This window comes from Chiloscyllium plagiosum, chromosome 32, assembly GCF_004010195.1.
Source record: "Chiloscyllium plagiosum isolate BGI_BamShark_2017 chromosome 32, ASM401019v2, whole genome shotgun sequence".
Lineage (NCBI taxonomy): Eukaryota > Metazoa > Chordata > Chondrichthyes > Orectolobiformes > Hemiscylliidae > Chiloscyllium > Chiloscyllium plagiosum.
The window spans coordinates 3,646,030-3,671,873 of record NC_057741.1 but is presented as its reverse complement, the minus strand read 5'-3'; the positions used below and the strand labels follow the sequence as shown (position 1 = coordinate 3,671,873).

Here is a 25,844-nt window from a genome sequence, read left to right as displayed (position 1 = left end):
CACAGAATTTATAGGCAGAGATCAAAAGATTGTACAGAAGGTGAGAGTGGAGTGTCAACAAGCCAGGTAGGAGCGTTCCCTCCCAGTCAGGGAACACTTCAGCACTCAAGGACATTCAGCCTCCAATCTTCGGATAAGTGATATCCAACGCGGCCTTCGAGATACACAACAGTGTAGAATCACTGAACAGAAACTTATAGCCAGGTTCCATACCCATAAAGACAGCCTGATTCGTGAACTTAGGTTCATGTCGCGCTACATGTAACCCCACTATACTGTTCTGTATCTGTAAAATCTTTACTGTCCTGTTTTGACACCATCACCATGATAACTTGTTATGATCTCTCTAATTAGTTTGTACAGTTTTGGATTACTTATTTCTTTGGTTAGACCCTTGGCATGCTACCCCTACACCGATCATATTATTCCAGCCATTTGGTCTGGTTCCCGCACCATCTTATTTTTAATCTTTTGTAATTATCTCTCTGCCTCAATTAATCGAGTTATAGGTCATCCCTTCATTTGACACTTTACTCACACCGTCTGACACTTTCGATCAATTGCAGAGACTTATTATTCAATCTGTCAACACTCCACTCTCACCATTTGTATGATCTTTTGATTTCTTTGCCTATAAATGTATGCTTGTGCACTTCTCTTCACTCCACATGACAAAGGAACAGCGCTCCAAAAACTTGTGATTTCAAATAAACCCGGTTGGACTATAACCTGGTATCATATGACTTCAGAATCCATCAGAAAACAGCAGAGAACCTGAACTAATCATCTCCAGGAGAATTATCTTATATAAAACAACAGACTCTAGTGCACTTGTGTCAGAGACCTTTTATGCTGGAAGTTTCTACTCTTCAGGACTCTTCAAGTTGAAATCCCACACCTGGCATGATCGAGCCCTCCTCAATTTTCATGAAGTCAGGCCAGCTTTTAAAAGTTGAGATTAATGGCACCTCAGAGTTGTGATGAGGTATAGTTCTGCATAATGGAATCTTTTAAAAGGTTCTCTTCCCCAACCCCACCCATAAGCAAGTCAAGATATGCCCCTCCTCCCACCAATCCACTTCATTCCCCATTCACTCTATAAAACCAATTGAATCCTACAGTGCATGTTGGATAAGTGAAAAAAAGATATTTGAAACTTTCATAAGTTTCTGCTATGTTTACAAAAACTCCTTGTCATTAAAAGGTCTATCATCCAGACCCTTTGAAAATTTAAAAGCAAAAACTGCGAAGCACCTGAACCCACCCAATACTGAATTAATAAATTGTGAACCTGACAGCGAGCAATGAGCCAGAGCTGTCAATCAAGTAGGGGCTCAGGTATTTTCAGAGTCTGATGGTTTTCTGGGCTCAATCAAAAACACAAAACGAGGCAATTTAAACATCCTGCTCAGCAGCTGGTAGCTCTTTCAGTCTGCATCCAAACATTATCCAGGATCAGTTTGTCTGAATACTGCTGTCATCCACCCTCAGCAATGAGCACTCCATCCTGGTGAGCACATTCTTCTGAAGCGGGGAGACTGAGCTGGGAAATATTTCAACTCCCTGAGGATAAAAATCTCATCCTGACTCTGCCTATTCACATTTCATTGGAACTCCAACCCAAAAAATTAATTTATTTTCAAAACAGCATTTTACACAAAAAATTATTAGGAGTTTAACATCAACTTGCCTGACTTTCTTATCATTTTCCAGAGCTTTTTGCATCAACTCTGTGATTTCTGCCACCTTAACACCGGCTATTTTAGTACAACGAAGAACCTAAAATAAAATGATACAATTATTGCTCTTCCTTGTTCCCATTTCTCCTGGAAATGTTGATTTTTGTAGGAGTTCAAAGCATTACCTCATCCAATTAATTATTCTTTTCATGATATCCTAGATAGCACACATCACTATAAAGGGCATCAAAGCTGAGCTTGATTTTGTCCTATCATTCATATGTATATAGCCATTATAAATGGCTAATTTATATCAATAGAAAAAAAAGTGTTATAAATACAAGTAGACCCTACAATAATCTGTAGTACCTTCAAAGTGGTAAATGTCTTACGCATTTGATACCAAGATCAAGCTTTTAATCATTTGCCCTAAGAAGCTTCTGAACCAGGAAAGAGGTTGTGAAGCCAAGGGGTTTGGGGAATTCATTCCATAGCTCAGGAAAGCAAAACTCTGAGTGATGGAGCAGTTAAAAAGAGGGAATTTATAAAAGGACTAGTAAACAAATATGGAGATCTCAAGAGGTTGTAGGGCTTAAAGGCTTTCTAGACATGGGGACCATGCAAGGCCTTGGAAGAATCTGAAAATAGGGCTAACATTTTCAAAATGGACGCATTGCTCAAGCAAGGTGACAGACAACAACACCTCAGTATCATTCTTAGAAATGGGTTCAGAACCATAATATTTCAACTGACTGACCATCAAAGATCAAAGTTGAAACTTTATTGCTGGAACAGCACAGCAGGTCAGGCAGCATCCAGGGAACAGGAGATTCGACGTTTCGGGCACAGGCCCTTCTTCAGGCCCTTGATCAAAGTTTCAACTTTGATCTCCAGCATCTGCAGACCTCACTTTCTCATCAAAGATCAAATGATGGTCTTGGCTCCACTTTGCATTAAGCCTCATCACCACATGCACTTCATTCCACACCTCTATTACAAACACTTCCCTCCTCCCACTACATGATTCTGTACAAATCACAATGCAAGGAAGAACCTTGCGGGAGGGGGGGCGGGGTTGGGGTTAGCAATGGATTCAAAAATTAAAGTCACTGTCTATTTCAGCTACATTTACATTTATCTGCATTTGACGGAATGCAGTAATGGTGTATTACAATGTTGTCAATCAGCTATTTCCTAGGATTTTCATGCTATGCAGATAATTGTCCTCTCTCTAGGCATATCTGACATTTTGGACTTTGTTAATCAGATTTGAACAAGGACAGTAATATTGAATTAACACCTATACTTTACCACCCAGTGGAAGGGCTGGCAAGTTGAGAGGGGTGAATCACAGAACACAAGTGATAGGAGATGAAGTTGAAAGGACTGTCCACAAAATGGCTCACCAGGAGACAAGCCTGGCTGCAAACTCGGGTAGGGAGGGCAGAAAAGGCAATTCTGGAGGCCCAACCTTCCACAAAAAAAACCTTACTAAGCATCAGCAACTGTCAAAGTCAGAGATGTACAGCATGGAAACAGACCCTTCGGTCCAACTCGTCCATGCCGACTAAATATCCCAAACAAATCTAGTCCCACCTGCCAGCACTTGGCCCATAATCTTCCAAACCCTTCCTATTAATATACCCATCCAGATGCTTTTTAAATGTTGCAATTGTACTAACGACCAACATTTCCTCTGGCAACTCATTCCATACTCGCACCACCCTTTGTGAAAATGTTGCCCCTTAGGTCTCTTTTATATCTTTCCCCTCTCACCCTAAACCTATGCCCTCTAGTTTTGGACTCTCCTACCCCAAGGAAAAGACTTTGTCTAGTAATTCCCTCATGATTTTATAAACCTCTATAAGGTCACCCCACAGCCTCCAATGCTCCAGGGCAAACAACCCTAGTCTATTCAGCCTCTCCCTATAGCTCAAATCCTCCAACCCTGGCAACATCCTTGTAAATCTTTTCTGAACCCTTTCAGGTTTCACAACACCCTTTCCATAGGAAGGAGACCAGAATTGTACACAATATTCCAACAGTGGCCTAACCAATGTCCTGAACAGCCGCAACATGATCTCTCAAATCCTGCCCTCCATACTCTGATGAATAAAGGAAAGCATACCAAATGCCTTCTTCACTATCCTATCTACCTGCAACTCTACTTTCAAGGAGCTATGAACCTGCACTCCAAGGTCACTTTGTTCAGCAACACTCCCTAGAACCTTCCCATTAAGTGTATAAGTCCTGCTAAGATTTGCTTTCCCAAAATGCAGCATCTCACATTTATCTGAATTAAACTCCATCTGTCACTCCTCAACCCATTGGCCCATTTGGTCAAGATCCCATTGTAATCTGAGGTAACCTCCAATTTTGGTGTCATCTGCAAATTTACTAACTATACTTCTTATGCTCACATCCAAATCATTAATGTAAATGATGAAATGTAGTGAACCCAGCACCGATCCCTGTAGCACTCCACTGGTCACAGGCCTCCAGTCTGAAAACAACCCTCCACCATCACCCTCTGTCTTCTACCTTTGAGCCAGTTCTGTATCCAAACGGCTAGTTCTCCCTGTATTCCATGAGATCTAACCTTGCCAACCAGTCTCCCATGGGGAACCTTGTCGAACGCCTTACTGAAATCCATATAGATCATGTCCATTGCTCTGTCCTCATCAATCCTCTTGGTTACTACTTCAAAAAACTCAATCAAGTTTGAGACATGATTTGCCACACACAAAGCCATGTTGACTATTCCTAGTCAGTCCTTGACTTTCCAAATACATGTACATCCTGTCCCAGAGGAATCCCTCCAACAACTTGCCCACCCCCGACATCAGGCTCACCGGTCTATAGTTCCCCGGCTTGTCCTTACCACCTTTCTTAAACAGTGGCACCACATTAGCCAATCTCCAGTGTTTCCGGCACCTCACCTGTGACTATCGATGATACAAATATCTCAGCAAGGGGCCCAGCAATCACTTCCCACAGAATTCTAGGGTACACCTGATCAGGTCCTGGGGATTTATCCACCTTTATGCATTTCAAGACATCCATTACTTCCTCCTCTATAATATGGACATGTTTTAAGGTGTCACTATCTATTTCCCTACATTCTATATCTTCCATGTCCTTTTCCACAGTAAACACTGCTGCAAAACACACATTTAGTATCTCCCCCATCTCCTATGGCTCCACACAAAGACTGCCTTGCTGATCTTTGAGGGGCCCTATTCTCTCCTAGTTACCCTTTTGTCTTTAATGTATTTGTAAAAAACCCTCTTGATTCTCCTTAACGCTATTTGCCAAAGCTACCTCATGTCTCCTTTTTGCCATCCTGATTTCCCTCTTAAGTATACTCCTACTGCCTTTATACACTAAGGATTCACTCAATCTCTCCTGTCTATACCTTACATATGCTTCCTTATTTTTCTTAACCAAACCCTCAATTTCTTTAGTCATCCACCATTCCCTATACCTACCAGCCTTCCCTTGCACCCTGACAGGAATATACTTTCTCTGGATTCTTGTTATCTCATTTCTGAAGGCTTCCCATTTTCCAGCTGTTCCTTTACCTGAAAACATCTGCCTCCAATCAGCTTTTGAAAGTTCTTGCCTAACGCCATCAAAATTAGCCTTTCTTCAATTTAGAACTTCAACTTGTAGATCTGGTCTATCCTTTTCCATCACTAGTTTAAAACTAATAGAATTATAATCACTGGTTCCAAGGTGCTTCCCCACTGACACCTCAGTCACCTGCCCTGCCTTATTTCCCAAGAGTAGGTCAAGTTTTACACCTTCTGTAGTCAGTACATCCACATACTGAATCAGAAAAAAATCTTGTACACACTTAAATTCCTCTCCATCTAAACCTTTAAACTCCATCTAACCTTCTGCCTGCCCTAACTGGCAGTCCCAGTCTATGTTTGGAAAGTTAAAATCCCCTAACATAACCACCCTATTATTCTTACAAATAACAGATTCCTTACAAATTTGTTTCTCAATTTCCCGCTGACTATTAGGGAGACTATAATACAATCCTAATAAGGTGATCATTCCTCTCTCATTTCTCAGTTCAACCCAAATAACTTCTCTGCAATAACACTACGGACAATTTAGCATGGCCAATTCACCTGACTTGCACATCTTTGGACTGTGGGAGGAAACCGGAGCACCAGGAGGAAACCCACGCAGACACAGGGAGAATGTGCAAACTCCACACAGAGAGTCGCCTGAGGCGGGAATTGAACCCAGGTCTCTGGTGCTATGAGGCAGCAGTGCTAACCACTGAGCCACCGTGCCGCCCTTATCTGTTTCTGTGCTGTGAGCTCTCCCAATTGGGTTCCTCCAAGATCAGTTGTAAATTTCACTTTGTTAATTTTTCCCAGACCCACTCCAGAGGTCCAGCGATACAGCAAAGGCAGTAACTGTGCAGGTTCACTGCTGTGTCAGTTAGCTGTGTGAGTTTCTTTCTCTTTCTCGCTGTCTCTTTCCCTTGCACTGACTGTCCATGTGCTGCCTTTGTCTGCTCCTCTCCCTTTTAAAAGTGCTGTTGTTTTGACTTTTTTTTTCTCTCAAGTTCCAAAACAATGCAACAGCATATAAAACAGTATTTGCTGTTCCTCGAATTCGAGGAAATCACCTCCAACACCTAAAATATCTCAAAAAAAAAAGGGAACAGCCCTCTTACAGCCAGAAATTCTTCCCATCCTCCATCTTGGATTACCCAGAATCCAAGAACTTTAACATGTGGCAAGGGACTGCCAATGTGTTTTGAGCCGAGTCTATTTTCAACTTTTATGGCATTCTGTTGCAAAGCATAAACACTTTACAAGTACCAGTGAATGTGTGAAAGTAATAGAAATTATTCTGGAAACTAGAATTGCTCTTAAACCAAGAATCCATTACACAAGTTCTTCAAAAAATTCCAGCAGTTCTCATCATGCAACCTAATGCCCTCTACCTATCCTCCACTGCACGTCATACTACAACTTAGTTCTGACGGTCACCCACCCTTCCTCCTTCACCTACCATGCTAACTCATTGAGTACCCACCTGCACTCTTTCATGCAGCAAATATAGTTCTACTACTCATTTATATATTGCAGGCTAAACTTCATTGACAAAAGCATAGTCATTCACAGAGACACATTTTGATACTTATTGACTGGTCTTGAAAAGTTAATAGTTCCAAGGGTATATGCACCTTTTAGTTGCAAATCTTTTCCATAGTTACAGTCAAGGTGTCAATAACCTGGTGTAAAGGGCCTTTGTTCCACGGACAGCCTAATCCTCATTACCGGAGCAGGGTCACAGAATGGGAGGATGATGGATTGACAGAGTATGTAGGCAAGCACTCACCAGCTATTCCTGAAGACAGCTGGGTTATTGAGAAATATCCTTACTACTATATAGGCATAGATAAGATCTTGCCTGTTGACATTTATGAAATGTATTTTAAAACCATTGGGCTGGTTAAAAAAGGATGATATATTACTTCTTGATAGGAATAAAGATTGTAGACTGACTAATGTCACGCATTTGTAGCTTGCAAAGTCTTCCCCACTTTCCCCATTCTAGGCTGAATCCAAATGTGAGTGCAACTTTCTCAATGGTTTGAATATCAAAAGAAAAAGAGTGAAAAATCATTGTTACACATTTCTCCACTGGAATGCAAAGTAGATATATATATAAAAATCAGTGTTTGCAGGAGCATGCACCTTTAAATATTGTTTTTGATTGCCAATTCAAGGTCGTAATGTCTTGTCGTGCTTTCATGTATGTTAGGGTCCTACTGAAAGCAATGAATCAATAAGTACATGCTATCTTTAACTAAAATTAATGGAAAAACCAAACTGCATCACATAATCATAGGTCCTACTATTTTGTATAAATTTGTATCTAAACATCAAATCAATCTACAGGAGAAGCCTGGATGATGCAGTTTGGTGCATAACTTTTAGAAATAGCCTGTAACTCATCCCTTTTTGCCTAATAGACAACAACCTTTCAATTAAAAAGCTGTCTATAATCGTTCAAATGGAAATGGGCAGCACAGTAGTTAGCAGTTTGATTCCAATCTTGGGAAACGGTGTATGGAGTTTGCACAGTCTGCCCATGTCTGGGCAGGTTTCTGCCAGGTGCTGTGGTTTCCTCCAACAGTCCAAAAGAGGTGGATTGGGCATGGTATATATGCGGTTACAGGAATGGGTGGGGGTGTTGAGTTTGTGTGGGATGCTCTTCAGAGGGTCAACACACATTCGAATGGTCTCTTTCCACGTTGTAAGGATTCTATGATTCTAGTCTTCAATATTAGGATGTCCATTCCATTATTGTTATGTTAACATAAATGGAAGTTATGTTAGACAATGGGACAGTATTTCTGAGAAATTTGTATCTAAACAAAATAATCCTATGCAAAGAGAGGGGAGAAATGGATCTTTATAAGTCTTTAAAAAAAAATAAAGAGAATACAATAGTAATAATGTGACAGCGTAAACTCAATGCAAAAAAAAGTATAACCAATGTTGGGAATTGCACTCCAAGATTTTTAACAATTTTAAGGCAATTGGAAACAATTTTCGCATGAAATTGCTTCTAACGTAATAACAGTTTACATCTATGAAGCATCTTCCAAAACCTCAGGACTCCCAAAACAGTTAATAATAGTTGGATTAGTTTTAAAAATGCAGTCAACTGTGTAAGGTTCCTCAAACAAATGGTCATTTAATTTATTTCCATTGAGTTTGGCTGAGTAAAGAATGTCAACTAGGATTCTTTAGACTCATCTGAACAGCCTAACATCCCAAAGGCAGCATCATTCTCAGGACTGCAGACTGTTACTTGTGGGGTACAAGGGCTAAGTCTATAACTGTTCACAATCTAGATAAGCAATCTAGATTTGAGGACCAAGTATAATAGTTCTAAATTTGCTGCTGACACCACGCTGGGAGGGAATGTAGATTGTGAGGAGGGTCCACGGACGTTTCACATGGACTTGGACAGACTAAGTGAATGGGCCAGAATATGGCAGTTGGATTAGCAATTCGGAATTCCTCATGAAGGGCTCCGGCCCAAAACGCCGATTTTCCTGCTCCTCGGATGCTGCCTGACCTACTGTGCTTTTCCAGCAGCACACTCTCAACTCTGATCTCCAGCATCTGCAGACCTCACTATCTCCACTGGATTATAAATATAGCCCACAAGCCTTGGAAATTCAATCCTTGATCTGGTTCAAGATATCCTAAGATTTCTGGAGACTAATAACTTTAAGGAATATGGCGATGGCACAGAAAATGTGCATTGTGGAGATGACCAGCCATGATCTAGATTAGTAAGGCAGGCTTGGTAGGCTAAGTGACCTCCACCTATTCCTAAACTCCTCTAATAACGCAGCATCTCTTTAATAATTGAAAGATAAATAATATGCTCAAAACATACAGCACTTCAACATTTGAGAAAGAACAGAAATCTTTAACATCACAAAAGAAAGGAGATTATTAACTTTACAGATCAAATTTTTAAAATCTGAAGATAAATAATGTTAATCTGATCTTTTCCATTTCAGGTGCTGATTGTCCGCTGTACAATGCCAGCATGTCAGTTTAAGAAAATAAAAGTGCACACATGTGCTGACTACTGACCTGATCTTTTAGAAGCATTATACCACCACTGGACTGAATAGTGCATAGCTCACGGTGTTTGTTCATGGCAATTACTAGAAGTCCATCCATGACTCGTTCCTCATGTTCGATTGGATCTACCAATAGGTAGGTTCTATATAAAATAAAAACTACTTACAAGATACAGAAGGAAGGGTCCTAATCCCATACTTAGCATATTCTCATGTCCTTTTGATTTCTTTCCTACAGAAGTATATTCCAAAGTCTTGTGTAAAAAAAGTACCTCCTGCATTGACTTAAATATTTATATCAGTTTTTAATGACACAAACAAAGAAAACGTGAGACTTTCTGGCTATTTTATCATCATTTTCATGTCTACAGAATCCCTTAGATCTTTAGTTTAATACTTTATCTCAAATATCCAATAGTTTTGGATGAAAGAGTTTTTAGGATATAAAAAAGGAACAAATTTCCTCTTAAGCATTTAAATCTAAAATGTAGTTTGACCATAAGAATCATGCCTGAAGCACCAGATTTTCTACCCATTTAAAATCAACAGGAGAAACATTGAACAGCTGTGGTATACAAACCAGATCCTCCCTGCTTGAGTTCATTCAATCATCACTTGGTCACAATTTATGTTCAAGCATGAAAGAGAAAAATCTGCGACAAATTATCTATTCTCATTGTATCTCAGGTTACAATTACCTTCTTTAAACAAAGAAAGAAATTGGATTTTCACAAGTTCATCATTCAAGGTAAATCAAAGCAAGCAATGCTACAAAACGCAGAGATTCCTATTACTTTTATACATTTTTGATTGTGGCAAAGTAGCAAAGCCAAAGATTGCAGCTTGCAATAACAACTGGTTTACAATTGACCTGATTTTTTCGAAAAGGTGACTAAAGTTGTGGATAGAGGAATTTCTACATATGTTAATTACAGAAATTCCAGAAGGTCCATCAAAACAAAACTTAGCTCCAAATGTAGCTCACAGACAGAGGACAAGCTTTTTATTTACTTGGTTAATTGGTTAAGCAGTAGGAAACAGAACAGACATTCTAATAAACAGAATGTGACTTCTAACATGTTAGATGTAGGTATGTTGAGGCTTCAATTATTCACTGTATATTTTAATGACCAAGATGATTTGATAGAAAGCCATTATCCAAATTTTCTTATCCAAGTCATGGAAATGGAAGCATAAAATTATGAAGTGATATTAATTGATCAAGTGAACAATGAACAGATTTCAACATCAAACATGAAATCATCCACTTAAAAAATGGACAGACAGGCTACTTTATAAACTGCGAAAAAGTTAGAAACAGTGGCTATCCTAAGAAACATTCCAAAGATCAATAAAAATGTCCTTAACAGGCACAGAAAATAAAACTGATGGAATGTTGGCCTTTATGACGAAAGGACCTGAATACAAGGTGGCAGAAGTTATGTTTCAGCCCTGGCTAGATCAAACCTGTGTTTATTCTGTGCCGTGTGCCTTAGGAAGAATAACTAATCCTGGGGGAAAAAGTGCAGTGTATGCTTACCTGAAGGATACCCAGATTTCAAACGTTAAATTTTAAGGAGGTTATACAAAGTAGGATTATGTTTCCCTAGGATTTAGAAGATTAAAGGGGCATTTGTTTGAAGTTTTCAAGACACTAAGGGAAACAGATAGGATAGATTCTGAGAAAACAATTACGCTGGCTGAGGAGTGATATGGGGGGGGGGGGGGGGCAGTCTAAATATTATAGCCAGATTTTTCAAAAATGAAATTAGGAAAGAATTTCTATGGAAAGGGTGGTAAAGTTTGCAATTATCTTCCACAAAAGGCCTCATGCTTAATCAATTGCTAATTAAGTCCAAGATTGTTCGATGTTGTTAACCACAACTATGTAACAAAAGGAGATATGTGGAGTTTGGTCGCTGATCAGCCATGGTCGCTTTGAAAGATGGAGCAGAATCAAAGGGCTAAATGACCTGCTCTTGTTCCTAGTGTACAAACGTTAGCACTAATAGGTGGAACCCTCATCTAATTGGTTCTGTAGCTGCTGCCACGCTTTCTACAAATGGTTGAAAGAACAAAACTAACTCACATCCTGTGAAGTCAGCAGAAATCCTATTCAAGAGTTAGCATTTTTCTAAAAATTAAGGCTATTTGCTGCTCCCCTATTGAAGTTACAATAACATTTTACTGCAAAAGCTGGTGTACAGCTATTAATTTATATTAAACTTGATTGAGTTTTTGAAGAAGTAACAAAGAGGATGGATGAGGGCAGTGGTAGATGTAATTTATACGGACTTCAGTAAGGCGTTCGACAAGATTCCCCATGGGAGACTGATTAGCAAGGTTAGAGCTCATGGAATACAGGGAGAACTGGCTCAAAAGGTAGAAGACAGAGGGTGGTGGTGGAGGGTTGTTTTTCAGACTGGAGGCCTGTGACCAGTGGAGTGCCACAAGGATCGGTGCTGGGTCCTCTACTTTTTGTCATTTTAATAAAATGATTTGGATGTGAGCATAAGAAGTATAGTTAGTACATTTGCAGATGACACCAAAATTGGAGGTGTAGTGGACAGCAAAGAAGGTTGCCTCAGATTACAACAGGATCTTGATCAGATGGGCCAACGGGCTGAGAAGTGGCAAATGGACTTTAATTCAGATAAATGTGAGGTGCTGCATTTTGGGGAAGGCAAATCTTAGCAGGACGTACACTTAATGGTAAGTTCCTAGGGAGTGTTGTTGAACAAAGAGACTTTGGAGTGCAGGTTCATAGCTCCTTGAAAGTGGAGTCGCAAGTAGATAGGATAGTGAAGGCGGCGTTTGGTATGCTTTCCTTTATTGGTCAGAGTATTGAGTACAGCGTTGGGAGGACATGTTGCAGCTGTACAGGACATAGGTTAGGCCACTGTTGGAATATTGTGTGCAATTCTGTCTCCTTCCTATCAGAAAGACATTGTGAAACTTGAAAGGGTTCAGAAAAGATTTACAAGGATGTTGCCTGGGATGGAGGATTTGAGCTATAGGGAGAGGCTGAACAGGCTGGGGCTGTTTTTCATGGAGCGTCGGAGGCTGAGGGGTGACCTTATAGAGGTTTGCAAAATTATGAAGGGCATTGATAGGATAAATAGACAGAGTCTTTTTCCTGGGGTCGGGGAGTCCAGAACTAGAGGGCATAGATTTAGGGCGAGAGGGGAAAGATATAAAAGAGACCTCAGGGGCAACTTTTTCACGCAGAGGGTGGTATGTGAATGGAATGAGCTGCCAGAGGAAGTGGTGAAGGCTGATACAATTGCAACATTTAAAAAGGCATTTGAATGGGTATATGAACAGGAAGGGTTTGGAGGGATATGGGCCGGGTGCTGGCAGGTGGGACTAGATTGGGTTGGGATATCTGGTTAGCATGGACAGGTTGGATCAAAGCATCTCTATGACACTAAAGATTAAAATAAATATTTTTTGATCCACAAGGAGAAAAAATGTTATAAATTTTTCACACGTGAGATAAAGCAGCACAAAAAAGCAGCAATGCTGTACATACCCTTGCTGGAAGAAGGCAAAGCTGACCGCAATGGGCATGTGATGTATGCTCAATGGAATTGGATCACGTTCCTCTGGACTGTACTAGAGATAAAAACACTGTTAGAAGCATATTCTTTGATGCTGAAAATTATTCAAATTCAAAATAATGAGTTAGTACAACAGGTTCTCACAACAAACAACAAGAAATACTCAGACTCTCAATGAAATGATTCGGGTTTCTTTATTTGTGCTACATCACTAGGTAACGTCTTTCACATACAGAGATACAATTTCAATCTGTTTAAAGAGAGATAAAAACTGGAACTTGAAGTGTTGAAGAAATTCAGCAGGTCTGGGTGAGTTTTAGGAAAATTTTAGACTGTGTTTGTAGGTACCAGTGGGCAGCCATATCAACACAGTCAGTTTCTTGAAAGGGCAAAAATAAAAATTTCCCTTCCTCCCAAACCAGTTAATTTGAATGGTAGTCAGTCTTGGAAACCAAAACCATGGGCTGATTCCTATTTTAAGGCTGTATTTTCAATGAGCTTCATGGTAGATCTACTAGCATGACTTTTCTCAGGCCATCTCCAGTTCCTTGCCTTAGTAATTATGCAACCTGCCTCATTCAATTCTTCTCATGTTCCAGGAGCAGTTAAATTCCCACTGCTGACAGAATCTTCTGGGACATACAGGCTACTGGTGGCACGGTTAAAGCCCAATTTGAATATTGGGGGTCAGGAACTATATCGCACACTATCCTCAAAAGAAACCAAAATGTCTCAGTAAAAGAAGCTGTCAGTCCACATTCGAAATAGGGAACTGGAAGTTCTGGTAGACAGGATGGTCAAGAGGATCACCATTTTTTTGAAACAGATCACCAGAGAAGGTCAAAACACCAAACACAGCCAGTCTAGACACAGACTAGATAAGTGTGGTTTCCAAGTTCAGACAGAATGCAAAACAATGCAGGAAAGAGATCAAATGATCTTCTACACTCTGCATCTTCTTCCATTAACTCATATTATCTCTGTCACGACATTTTACCGACGATACCGGTCCCACCAACATCAATATTGCAGCCAGCATCTCCACTCGATTAATTGCACCAACATCATCCTCCACGATTACTAACCCTTCCTGCCCTCTGGCCAAAAATCTATGCAAGGCTGGCAGTCACCACTTAATTTCAAGTTAAGTGAGCACCAAGAAATGAAGCTAAGGGCCATAAGATGCAGCCAGGCTAAGTGCACAACATTGCTGTGTGACCCTGTGTAAAAAATGATTTGGCAGGAGCATGCAAGCCAAAGGTTCCCCAAGTTCAAAATCATGTCCTGAAGCACTGAGAAAAACCTCAGAGAATGCTGGAGAAAGTCAGCAGATCTGGCAGCACCTCCTGAGACAGAAATTATGCCAATGTGACTGTCCTTCAGAGTCTGACACTTGTATGCTTATCAAGATCACAAAAATGCCTCTCTACTCCAGAAACCAAAATTAATAAAGGTGTTGGAAATAATACGCCAGAGAAGTCAATGTTTTGTTTAATTGTAGCGTTGGGATTGAGTCCCAGAGGCAGTGTATATCAAGTAGAGCTTTGGACAGAATAGTGAAATAATAAAAAAAAATGAAAATGGGTGAAAAACAGGTATGGTGCACAGTAAAGAAGAGGTATAAATAATCCCTCAAAAGAAAACCTGTGGGTACAATGGGCAGAATGGTTTGGTGAGCTGTTCCAAAGGGATTCTTGGAGTTTGTCGACAGATTGCCCACCTTAAGAGGGACACTGACCCATGGGTCTCTCCGTAAGCACAATTCAGTGGAATAGTATCCAACTTATTGTGTGCCACTAACACCTGGACCAAAATCGCAGACCAATTAACCAAGTTTAATACTACCAATGCTTCCCCTTTATCATCCTACTAGTTACAACCTCAAGTATCTCTCAAAAACTTGTCAAATGTGATCTCCCTTCCATAAATCTGTGTTCACTCTATCCTTTCATACTACACCTTGCCAAGTGTCCTGTTGTTATCGTAAACGATTTAGAGTTTTTCCAACTACCAATATCAGACCAACTCGCCAGTCATTCCCATTTTCTCTCTCCCCCATTCATGAATAACAAGACTGTATTTGCTATCTTCTAATCAATCATTTCCTAAAGTATTGTCAATTGCCACTGCACCCAAGTCTAGTCTTGCAGTTATTTCCCCTAATCTACTTTAGCCATCACACCCTACATATCTATATAGTTTACTGGATCAGATTCTGAACCGGTGTTTCAGAATTAATTAAATTACTCCAATTAAATATCAAACTATCATATTAACCAATATTCTTCTCCAGAGTCTTTTATTTCTGGTTATTAATTACCCCTGTTCCACTGGATTATATCAGATTTAAAATATTGTCATTTTCCTAGTTGGCTGCTTGACATGCTATTCTAAAAATATTATGAACAGTGATGCTGATGTGCCTTTCAGAAGGATTTGTTTTGAGCTGTTTCTCTTGTTGAAAGATGTTCCAGTGATACCGGAACATAACTTTGAGCTCCCTGAATGTTTTTTCTTAAATTAGATAAAAGCAGCATGAGTGGGTGGAGTCAGGCTCACACAGATCAGCATTTTAATTTTGTTTTCAATTGGCGTCGTGGATTTTGGGAGTTGGCTTTTTGAAACTGCTAATAGAGCTAACTCTGCTGCAGCTAAAAGTTCCCTATTGCTAGATTGTTTCTTTTGGTGTCCCTTTCTCTTGGACTGGAGATAGCATGTGAAAGAAAAATCCGTTTTGCTGAATTTGCCTTTGCCAAGAGTATGTCTATGGGATGCTGCTATAAAGGAACAGTTGATAATTAGTAGTTAAATACTATATGTTGTTTAGTATTTCAATAGAGTTAAAGTTATGCCAATTTTTTTTGTTTGTGTTTTAACTGTGTTGTAGGATTAAAGTGCGTTATGTTTAAACCCTAGTAGTTTGACGAATCAAATTCCATCAGGAACACAGTGCCTCACACTTGCCTTTAAATTTGATAAAAGTTAGATTTTAGGCTCTCTCCTATGTTGATGGGGTTTGGTCTGGTCCATTTCAGAAAGCAGTTTTTTTCCTGACCCTTAGGCCGATTTTGCATCAGTTCTGAACAGTTTGGTGCAGTTTAGAAATGACAAAGGGGAAAGGATCACAGAGCTCGCTTCAGACCAGCGCCCCTGCCCAGTTCTAGTGTGACTCCAACATTATAGAGACAAGCAAATAATGCTCGAAGCCTCTAGAGCATTAGGGAAAGATCCCTAGGCTATGGTGTATAAAGGATAAAAAATTATGCATTTTCAGGACTTCTCCACGGTAGTGATTCACAAGCAGAATGCCTTTGGGGAGGTAAACAAACGGCTGAGGGACCCGAATATTCAGTATTCCGTGAGATATCTGGCGATACTGCATTTCAGCCACAGAGGGTCGGTGTTCAACTTTGATTCGCTGGAAAAGGCAAAGGACTTCTTGGATGTTCCAAAATAGACTGACTGGCCTGAATTATACGGACAATTATTTTATTCTGCCCCTTTTGTCTGTAACTTGCCTGGTTTACCTGGTTGTTGGGGGGGGGGGGGGGTGATCTTGGTTTCCCTTTTAATATATGTCAGGATTACAATTTTATATAATTTGTTTTTTATGTTGTCGTTCTGCCAGGTGTGCCTAGGGTTACAGTATGGAAGGGACGGGTTGGGTATGCACTTTTTAGTCATAAGATACTGGTGTTTGTTTTTCTTACTTGGTGGTGTCTGGGGTGGGAGCATGGTTCCAGCTAGAAGGAGTCGTGGTGGGATTAATGGGTGGTATGAGCCCGCCCGAACAAGGGGGAAAAGTTTCCTTTCAGTTATGTTTTTATGTTGTTATGTTGTAGAAGTAGTTGTTAGTAGTTTTGATTTAGTAGTTTTAGAAGTTGCTTTTTTAAACCTGTGCGAACTGTTTATGGTTCTCATTTGGCACGCTGAGTGGGGTTCTTCCTCCTGGGGGATCTTGGATTGTTTCGGACGATCATGGCTAGCCATTCATTTAAATGGTGTACCTGGAATGTTAAGGGAAGTCACACACCAATCAAGAGAAAGAAGATACTGTCAAGCCTTGAAAAAGAGAAGATCGATGTAGCCTTAATACAAGGGACACACTTAACCGATAAGGAGCATTTGAAGTTGCAACAGGGAGGATTCGGCAAGGTGTTTTTCGCATCTTTTAACTCAAAAAGTGACTATTCTCACCCTGAAGAACCTCCCATTTCAAATGCTAGGCCAAATAAAGGATAAGTGCATGCGAATCACAATACTTAAAGCGTTAATACATGGAGAGGAGCAAGGGATTCTGGATGTATACTGCCCCCCGGCACATCCCTTTAAATTTGTAACGGATGAGTTCTCCAGATTGATGGCCCTTGGGGCACGCCATACAATTATAGGGGGTCACTTCAACCATTTTATAGACCCAGAGGTGGACAGGATGCGTTGGGGTCTTCTGGGTATATCTCCACAATCTAGGCAGTTGGTGGACTTGAACAGGGAGTTGGGGTTGGTGGATGTATGGAGATGTCTTCACCCCGAAGGTAGGGATTTCACCTTTTATTCTAATCCATGTAAGTGCCATACCAGAACTGACATGGTTTTTGTCCCCGCTGCCTTCTTGAACTCGGCACTGTCCTGCAGAATAGGGAACAAGCCATTTCTGATCATGCGGCAGTGCATATGGAGGTTAAGACCAGAGGTAGTGAAGGGGATTCCTGACATTGGTGTATGGACCCTTTCCTCCTGAAAGATAGTAAGTTTATAGAATATTTTTTGCAGGAGTTTAAAATTTTTTGGGATATCATTTCAGGTACAGCCAGCAACCCATCGGTGATGTGGGAGACTGCCAAGGCCCACTCCCAGGATCAGATTATTTCTTACTCTGTGACCCGGAAAAGACAGAGGGGAGAACAGCAATGTCTGCTCAAGGCTCGCCTCAAGGTGGCTGAAGTAGCATACTTTGACAGGCTGTCCATAACTAAATTACAGTGGATTACAGCCCTTAGGGCCACTTTGAATGCTGCACTTACCCAAGCAGTGAAATCTCTTGCGAAAGAGAGATTATTTGAGTACGGTGATAAGCCAGGTACTTGACCAGAAAGAAGAAATCTCCCCAATCTATTACATCCATTAGAGAGAGTGCTGGTACTCTGACTTGTATTGCTAAAAAGATTAATGCAGCATTTAGGAAGTTTTATTTCGAGCTGTATCAGTCAGAGGGCTGTGAAGATAGAATGAGGAAGATGGAGGCCTTTTTTTAGGGCCCTGGACCTTTCACGTGTAACCTCAGAGCAGGTGTCCTTTTTGACAATGCAGAAAGTACAGAAGGCAGTGAGGCTGCTCCAGGAGTGGTAAAGTGCCCGGGCCACATGGATTTCAAAGTGAGTTTTATAAAGAGTTTATAGACAAGCTGGCCGGCCCACCCTTGGATATGTATAATTACTCGTTCAGTCAGGGCTGCCTTCCATCCTCTCAGAGAAGCAAACATCTCTCTTATCCTCAAGAAAGGGAAAGCACCAGAGGATTACGCTTCGTACAGGCCTGTATCATTACTGAATGTGATTTTAAAATCCTGCCGAAAATGCTGGCCATAAGGCTGGAAAGGGTATTGCTTTTTATTGTAAAGGAGGACCAGAGGGATTTTGTTAAAGGTCGTAGGCCTACCAACAATATTAGAAGAGTATTAAATATGGTTCAAGTATGTCAGCAAAAAGCAATACCGGGTTTGGTAGTCTCCCTAGATGCAGAGAAAGCATTTGATCGGGTGGAGAGCCGTACCTCTTTTACATGGTTTGGTCTTGGACAGGTTTTTACCAAATGGGTGGCAGTGCTGTATAGTAACCGGAAAGCAACAGTGCTAACTAATGACACAAGGTCAGACAGTTTTAGTGTCAGCAGTGACAGCTGTCAAGGGTGCCCTCTTTCGCCACTATTACTTACATTGGTGATCGAGCCACTGGCTGAAGCCATTCAGACGGATCCCAATATAACTGCCCCAGAGGTAGGGTCAGGCTGGCATAAAATTACTCTTTATGTGGATGATGTCCTCTTTTTAGCTGATCCAGTGACATCTGTGCCCTGCTTAATACAAGTGATCAATCTATTTGGTTTGGTTTCAGGATAAAAAAAATCAATTTTATGAAATCAGAGGCCATGCCTGTGGGGGGGTCTTACCAGTACGTCCAACTTTGGAGATGGAACCAGTTTCCCCTTTTGGTGGTCACAGGGAGGTTTTCTGTACTTAGGCATTTTTATTACCCCTGTATTCGATCAATTATATAAAGCCAATTACATGCAGCTATGAGAGACAATTAGGCAGGACTTTCGACGCTGGGAGGATCCTCTGATAATCTTGGTTGGGCAGAATAGCTTTGGTGAAGATGAATGATCTTCCTTGCTTAGTATATCCCATGAGAATGCTCCCTTTGATGCTGCCAAGGCAAACACTTTACAGCTGGCTTGGATCTTTTATTTGGCATCATTGACAGCCTCTTATTAAGCTAGATAAATTGCAGCTTTCACAAGAAAGGGGGGGGGGTTAGATTTTCCAGACTTTAGGAAGTACCAACTGAGTTCCTCATTATCCTATATGGCTGAATGGGCCTGTTGCGATCCGCGATCCATTTGGTTAGACATTGAGGGCCCCCCCAGACAAAATTCCCCTCATTAACTTGTTGTTTATGGACAAGATGAAAACTTTCATGGATCATTGTAAAAACCCGATTGTCCTAAACACAGTTAAAGCATGGAGAATGATGCGGCAGGGCGAGGATAATTTACCAAAAACCTCCCCCTTCACTCCTATAGTGGGAACGTTGGGATTTCAGCTGGGTTTGACAAACTCTGGCTTTAAGCTTTGGGAGTCCAGTGGAATCTCCTGTTTGGGAGATCTATTTGATGGGGAGATCATGATGCCCTTCGAACAGCTGAGTCGGAAGTTCAAGCTACCTAGAAAGGATCTCTTTTGTTACTTCCAAGTTAGAGAATTCATACAAAAAAAAGACCACATTGATGGTCAATCCTTACAAGTCAGACATGGAGAGGAAAGTGCTCTGGTCAGCGGGTGCCCCCTCAGTTAGTACTCTTTATCACGTGCTTGGCAGAAATTTGGCAAAGGACATGGAGTGGCTATGTAAAACCTGGATTCAAGAATTAGGGGTGGAAATCTCCTTAGAGATGTGGGAGGACATCTGGGAAAATGTTAGAAAGATCTCTATTTGTAACACGACTCAGGCTGCTCAACTGAAGGTACTTCATATGGCCCACCTGGCACCAGAACGGCTTGCGAAGTTCAAGACAGGAGTGTCCACAATGTGTCCCAAGTGCAAAATGGAGGTTGGTACTCCTACTCATTGCTTGTGGTCATGCCACAAGATTCACAGATATTGAGATGACAGAGTGCTTTGGCAAAGGTTTTGGGAACTGAGATTGGGTTGGATCTGGCGTCCCTCCTTCTGGATCTTCCAAATTTTACCTCCCTGGATGCACATGGAAAAAGATTGTTTAATATCCTTTCTTTTGGTGCGAGGAAGAACATTTTAATGAGCTGGATGTCAGAAAATCCCCCAGGACGCTAGAGTTGGCATAGGATAGTCAAAGAACACATCCCACTGGACTTCCTTACAAGTACGGTGCACCAGGAAACGGAATTGCTTCACAGGACATGGCAGCCCTTTTAAAATTATATCGATGTAGACATATCGGCTATATTATCCAGGGCCTTTGTCCAGCCGTGGGGACTGTGCCCGTCAGTTTGGGGGCCCCTGGGAAGAAGAATCCCGTACAAATACAGGTCTACTCACTACTCCTCCCAGTGTTGGGGGGCTGTGATGAGATTGCCCTTAGTGTAGTAAATTAATTGAATGTAATTTAAGCTACCTTGTTATTATAAAAGTTGTCATACTATTTTGTACTAGTTCTTTAATTTTGTAAAAAAACCTAAAATCTTTTTGTTTCAATAAAAATATTCATAAAAAAAAAGCACTCAACTTTAATGAAGCAGGAGTTGGTCCATCTTCCAAAACCGTTTATCTGAACCTCATAGCTCAATACAAAGCCTCGATTGCTTTCTCTCCTTCCTAACTCACTCCCTTCATTGGGGAAAACCAGCCCTTAAATATATACCCAAAACATCAACATCTCTCATCTTGGGAGCATGTCTGATTTATTTCAAGAAGCCAATATTCACATCAGTGTCAGATTCACTTTTTCGAAAGAAAATGGCCAAATGAAAACAGTTAGATGCCCACAAACTAAAATTCACATCCCAAGGTTTACGTTAGGAGGTTCTTTCTTTCAGAACCTTCAACAGGTTTTCACCAGAGGCTTTCACTTTGGTAAAAAAAACAGTTCAATGATTGACCAGTTGTTTTTAATCAATCTCAGTCTGGATACTTTTTTCCTCTCCAATATTTGCTCCAGAATTGCTATACTACTCTCAAACTTTTACTCAATTGCACACTTTGTGGAATATAGATCATCAATCCTCTTGAATGATATATGTAACATTCTATACATATGATGCCTTTGGAGCCCTTCATATACCAAGATCTTGGATAAATACAACACAATGTTCACTATATTAATGAGTACAAGAGTTTCAGCAACCAGTGTTCTTCATTGCACTGCTAGCAGTTTTGGCTTCCAAAGACAAAATTCAACTTTATCCATTCTCTTTCATAATATTCCATATGAAATAACTGCACTGGAAAACTCAAATCATTGAAATTAGCCTTTAAAATTGATTTGTTCTTTTTAGTTATGGTATTTCTGAAACCTGAGAATTTCACTATATATTTGTCTTTTAATTTAAGAAAACGTTTGGTCCACCCTCAAGATGTCTTCAATCTTCAGATTTCTCATCATAAGATTATGCTCCAACATATTAAAGCACGGATCCAGTCTTGTCTCCAAGCCTAACCAATTGAGGTATTCAACAAGGCTTTGAAGCTGCTCCATTTCATCTTTGAAGGCATCAATGTCTTTTTGGACTTAGCACAAACTATAATGGTGCAATTGACACTCTCCAAGTAATGATGTTGATGTTAAATCACATGTGGCACATTTGCTTTATCTCCAAATCTTTGCATTCAAAAGCAGTAGGAGCCCAATTTAAATTCCTACCCAATTTGATCAATAACATTCTTTAAATGCATTAGTGACAAGCCATAAAAGTATTGTCTACACACATCATAAAGATGCCCTAAAATCTTTTCTGCCATGAGAATAATAAACCTTTGTAGAACGCTCCTCCTATGCAAAGCCCAATTTTAAACAGAACTGCCCTTATTAAAAAGTATCATATTCAGGAACTGCTTTTCAATCTACAAATTATTCAACTTTGAGAGTTTACCTTTGATGATGCATGCTTCCTTCAGAAGCTAGAGTAAACATCTCCAAAACAGCTTATTCTGTGGGAAAGCTGCTTTTATAACTATGGACTGATACCTCTATTAATGAGTAGTGAAAACAGCCAAAAACGATTAAAATAAAAATCACTTTTCCTGCTGTAAATGGTTCAGGCATTATGCCTTATTGTTCAGGCATTCCTCAAACCTCTGGTTATGAAACTAGCACTGACGTTATGCGTCCTAATTAGTAAAACTGTTTCTAAACAGATACATCTCTGTGATAGAGAAGATACTGAACACCTTTAATCAGCAACCTCCAAATATACTATTAATCCTTTCTAGTTGTATAACTCTTGCTCTTTAGCTGCTCTTTTGGCTTTATCTTCAAATCTATTGGCAGTTATAAGCACTCGTAATTACAGTGACTTCTGCTTATGCCTATTGCCAAAAGAGTTTGGCACTTCTCTTGCTTTTCTGTCACCTCATCAGGCTGTGACCTCTCCTATTGTGGTCTTTCTGGATTACTCCAGTCAGATTGCCTATTAAATTTCCTAAACCACTATCTTTGATCTTTTCTTCTCCCTAAATATATCCTCCGAATCATCACTTGAACTCTACCTATGTTTTCTTGTTCTGGTTCCTTGCACTCCTTTTACAAATACATAGATCTCACCTCTTGTCCTTCCTCTTGGAAATGTAACTAATCTTTGTACTGTTCCACTCCTGCAGACCTCCCTGCTTGTCCTATCATGGCCTTTTCCCATTATTTAATCCTTCTGGACAGTATACCAATGGGGACCCATTTTAGGCTGACAGTCGTGAACAGTACATGCATTAGCATCAACCTCAAACTATCACATGTTCCCCTCAAATGCAACTCTTCGTTATCATCTTCTCACGTTTTCAGTATATGAAAATTCATAATTCACCCCCATAATTTAAGAATGTGCTTTTTCGACTTGGATACCTTATTGTTTTAGATTCTTCCCATCACATCCTATCATTTTCCCCAAACCTCTCCATTCACTCTGCCCCAGTCCCTTCTAATAGACCAAGAGTCGCGAACTGAAGTCTTCCTCAGGAACAGTCATATACAAAGTCTTAATACTCTAAATCTTTGATGCTTCAGCTCTCGTAAACCATTGCTACCATCATATAGCACCTTTTAGGTGGGCAGAAAAAGTGAATTTAATTGGGCTGAGCAATGGCAGATGGAATTTAGTTCTGATAAATGTAGGTGATGCTTTTTGGAAGGTCTAATAAAAGAAGGTTATATAAAATGAAAGGTAGATTCCTGGGAAGTACTGAGGAACACAGCCCATATATCCCTGAAGGTGTCAGCACAGGTAGACAGTGTGATGAAAAAGACACGTGGGATGCTTGCTTTCATTAGCCAGGGTAAAGAATATAGGAGCACGGTAGTCTTGTTACAACTTTATGCAATATTGGTTAGGCCTCAGATGAAATTCACCAGAATATTGGCTGGGAAAGTATCAGATATGAGGACTGACTGGATGGGCTGGGTTTGTTTTCGTTGAAGCACAGGAGTCTAAGGATGGGGTGGGGGAGATCCGATTAAGGTATACAAAGTTATGAGAAGCACAGACAAAACCCACGCAGACACGGGGAGAACGTGCAAACTCCACACAGTCAGTCGCCTGAGTCGGGAAATGGGTTTGTTTTCGTTGAAGCACAGGAGTCTAAGGATGGGGTGGGGGAGATCCGATTAAGGTATACAAAGTTATGAGAAGCACAGACAAGGTAACTGTGTAAATTGTTTTCTCATGGCAGATGCGTCTAAAACCAGAGGGCGCAGGTTTAGGGTGAGAAATAAGTAGGTTAGAGGAGATGTGAGAATCTGCTTTCCACCAAAGGAGCGGTAGAATATGGCACATTATGCCTTGCAGGGTGGTGGAGGAGGCATACACTATCACAATATTTAAGAATATTTCTGGACGAGCACTTCAAATGCCAGGGCATAGTTGGCTATGGATCAAGTGCCACTAAATAGGATAGTGTAGTTTGGTCGGTGTTGGTCAACATAGACAGGTGAGGCATAAGGTTTGTTTCAATGCTGTATGACTCTAATAGTCAAGCCCTCCAGGGTCAGAGGATCATCACATTCTCAATCCTATCAATCATAGGGAAATGACATTTTTCAGTCCTATGCATTCCTGCATGCTAGGATAGAAAGTTCTAGTTTAATTGCGACAAGAAAGACATTATGTAAAGCTGGCACATTTAGAAAGGACAAATATAGACTTGCAATTATGAGGCAATTCTAATACTGAAAACCAGCATAAGCTTTTTCAAAATGATGAAGAAAGGAGATAAGGAAAAAGACAAAAACAAACTTCAGATACTGGAAATGTAAAATAAAAACAGAAAATGCTGGAAATATTCAGCAGGTCAGTAGAGGGAGAACAGAGTTAACAATCTAGATTGTATGTTAATGGTAGGTATTCCACATTCTGTTGTGGAATTTGGAGGCAAATCTACCTCTGACTGACCACTAAGGGCTAGAATTGGGCAACAAGCAAGTGTCCCATCCAACACTTGCCCTGCTGCACATTCAGTTGCTGTGGGGTAAGGGCTAGCAGGCCAGTAGCAGGCACACATCGATAGTGCAAGCAGCCTACTTTACACAATTGCCTGCCAACCTACTTGCCTCTGGGTGGGCTGTAAAATCCATGCCAACGTATTCATTTATGCCTTCATAAGTGTTGCCAACCTGACTGACTGGAATATTTTCTATTAAATATATTAGTTTAAAATACATTCACAGGACATAGGCATGTTAGCTCAGACAATTTTTGATCAGAAGATGGCACTCATCATTGAAACAGCAGCAGTGGAGGAGTGGGTTATGATGATTCAAACAGAGAATGCTGGAGAAACTCAGGTTTGACAGCATCTGTAGAGGCAGAAACAGAGATAGTTTAAAGGCTGTTATGAATCTCTAGGTGCTGTTCTGACTAACACCAAAACCAACTGCTCACTGTAAAGCAATCTCTTCCTCATATTGATTGTTGATCCTTCATATTTTTTGTACCTCCACTCAAAAAGCTGATGCTTTATTCATCTGCATTTTCAGTTGACTTGCTGCTTCTTGACTTCCTTTTCAAAGTTTCAATTTGCTAAAGTCACTACCATCCAGGCCTGCCCTCTTACTTCCGTCCCAGCCTACGCATCCAATGAAAATTTAGTGACACTAACCACATCCTTCGAAGTAAAATACCTGCTCATTATTCTTGACCTCTTTCTCCAAACGCTTGTCAATCTTGTAAACAGGTCAATAATTTGCCTTGAATTCCAAGGGTGTCAAATTTAGCGAACAGTTTCTGATGGAAAACTTGATTAAACACATTCTGGGAGTCCAAATAAACCAAATACACCCATAGACACTCCTCTATTCCAGTCACCTCTTAAAAAATTAATCCGGTACATGAGGGAAGATCTACCCTTAGAAATGCAATGGGGGTCTAGATTAGAGTGGTGCTGGAAAAGCACAGCAGGTCAGGCAGCAAATTAATCCGGTACATGAGGGAAGATCTACCCTTAGAAATGCAATGGGGGTCTAGATTAGAGTGGTGCTGGAAAAGCACAGCAGGTCAGGCAGCAT

At 40.5% G+C, this 25,844-nt stretch overlaps 1 protein-coding gene across 1 annotated transcript in view; it reads right to left on the bottom strand.

Moving 5' to 3' along the window:
* exosc9 (exosome component 9) overlaps positions 1–25,844 on the bottom strand; it is a 65,531-nt gene that overhangs the window by 11,661 nt on the left and 28,026 nt on the right. Inside the window, exons 6-8 of the mRNA XM_043674027.1 lie at positions 12,851–12,933; positions 9,329–9,461; positions 1,691–1,779 (exon numbers count right to left, since the gene is read on the bottom strand). Of these exons, the coding sequence (XP_043529962.1) occupies positions 1,691–1,779; positions 9,329–9,461; positions 12,851–12,933 (305 nt within the window). The remainder of the gene's footprint in view (positions 1–1,690; positions 1,780–9,328; positions 9,462–12,850; positions 12,934–25,844) is intronic.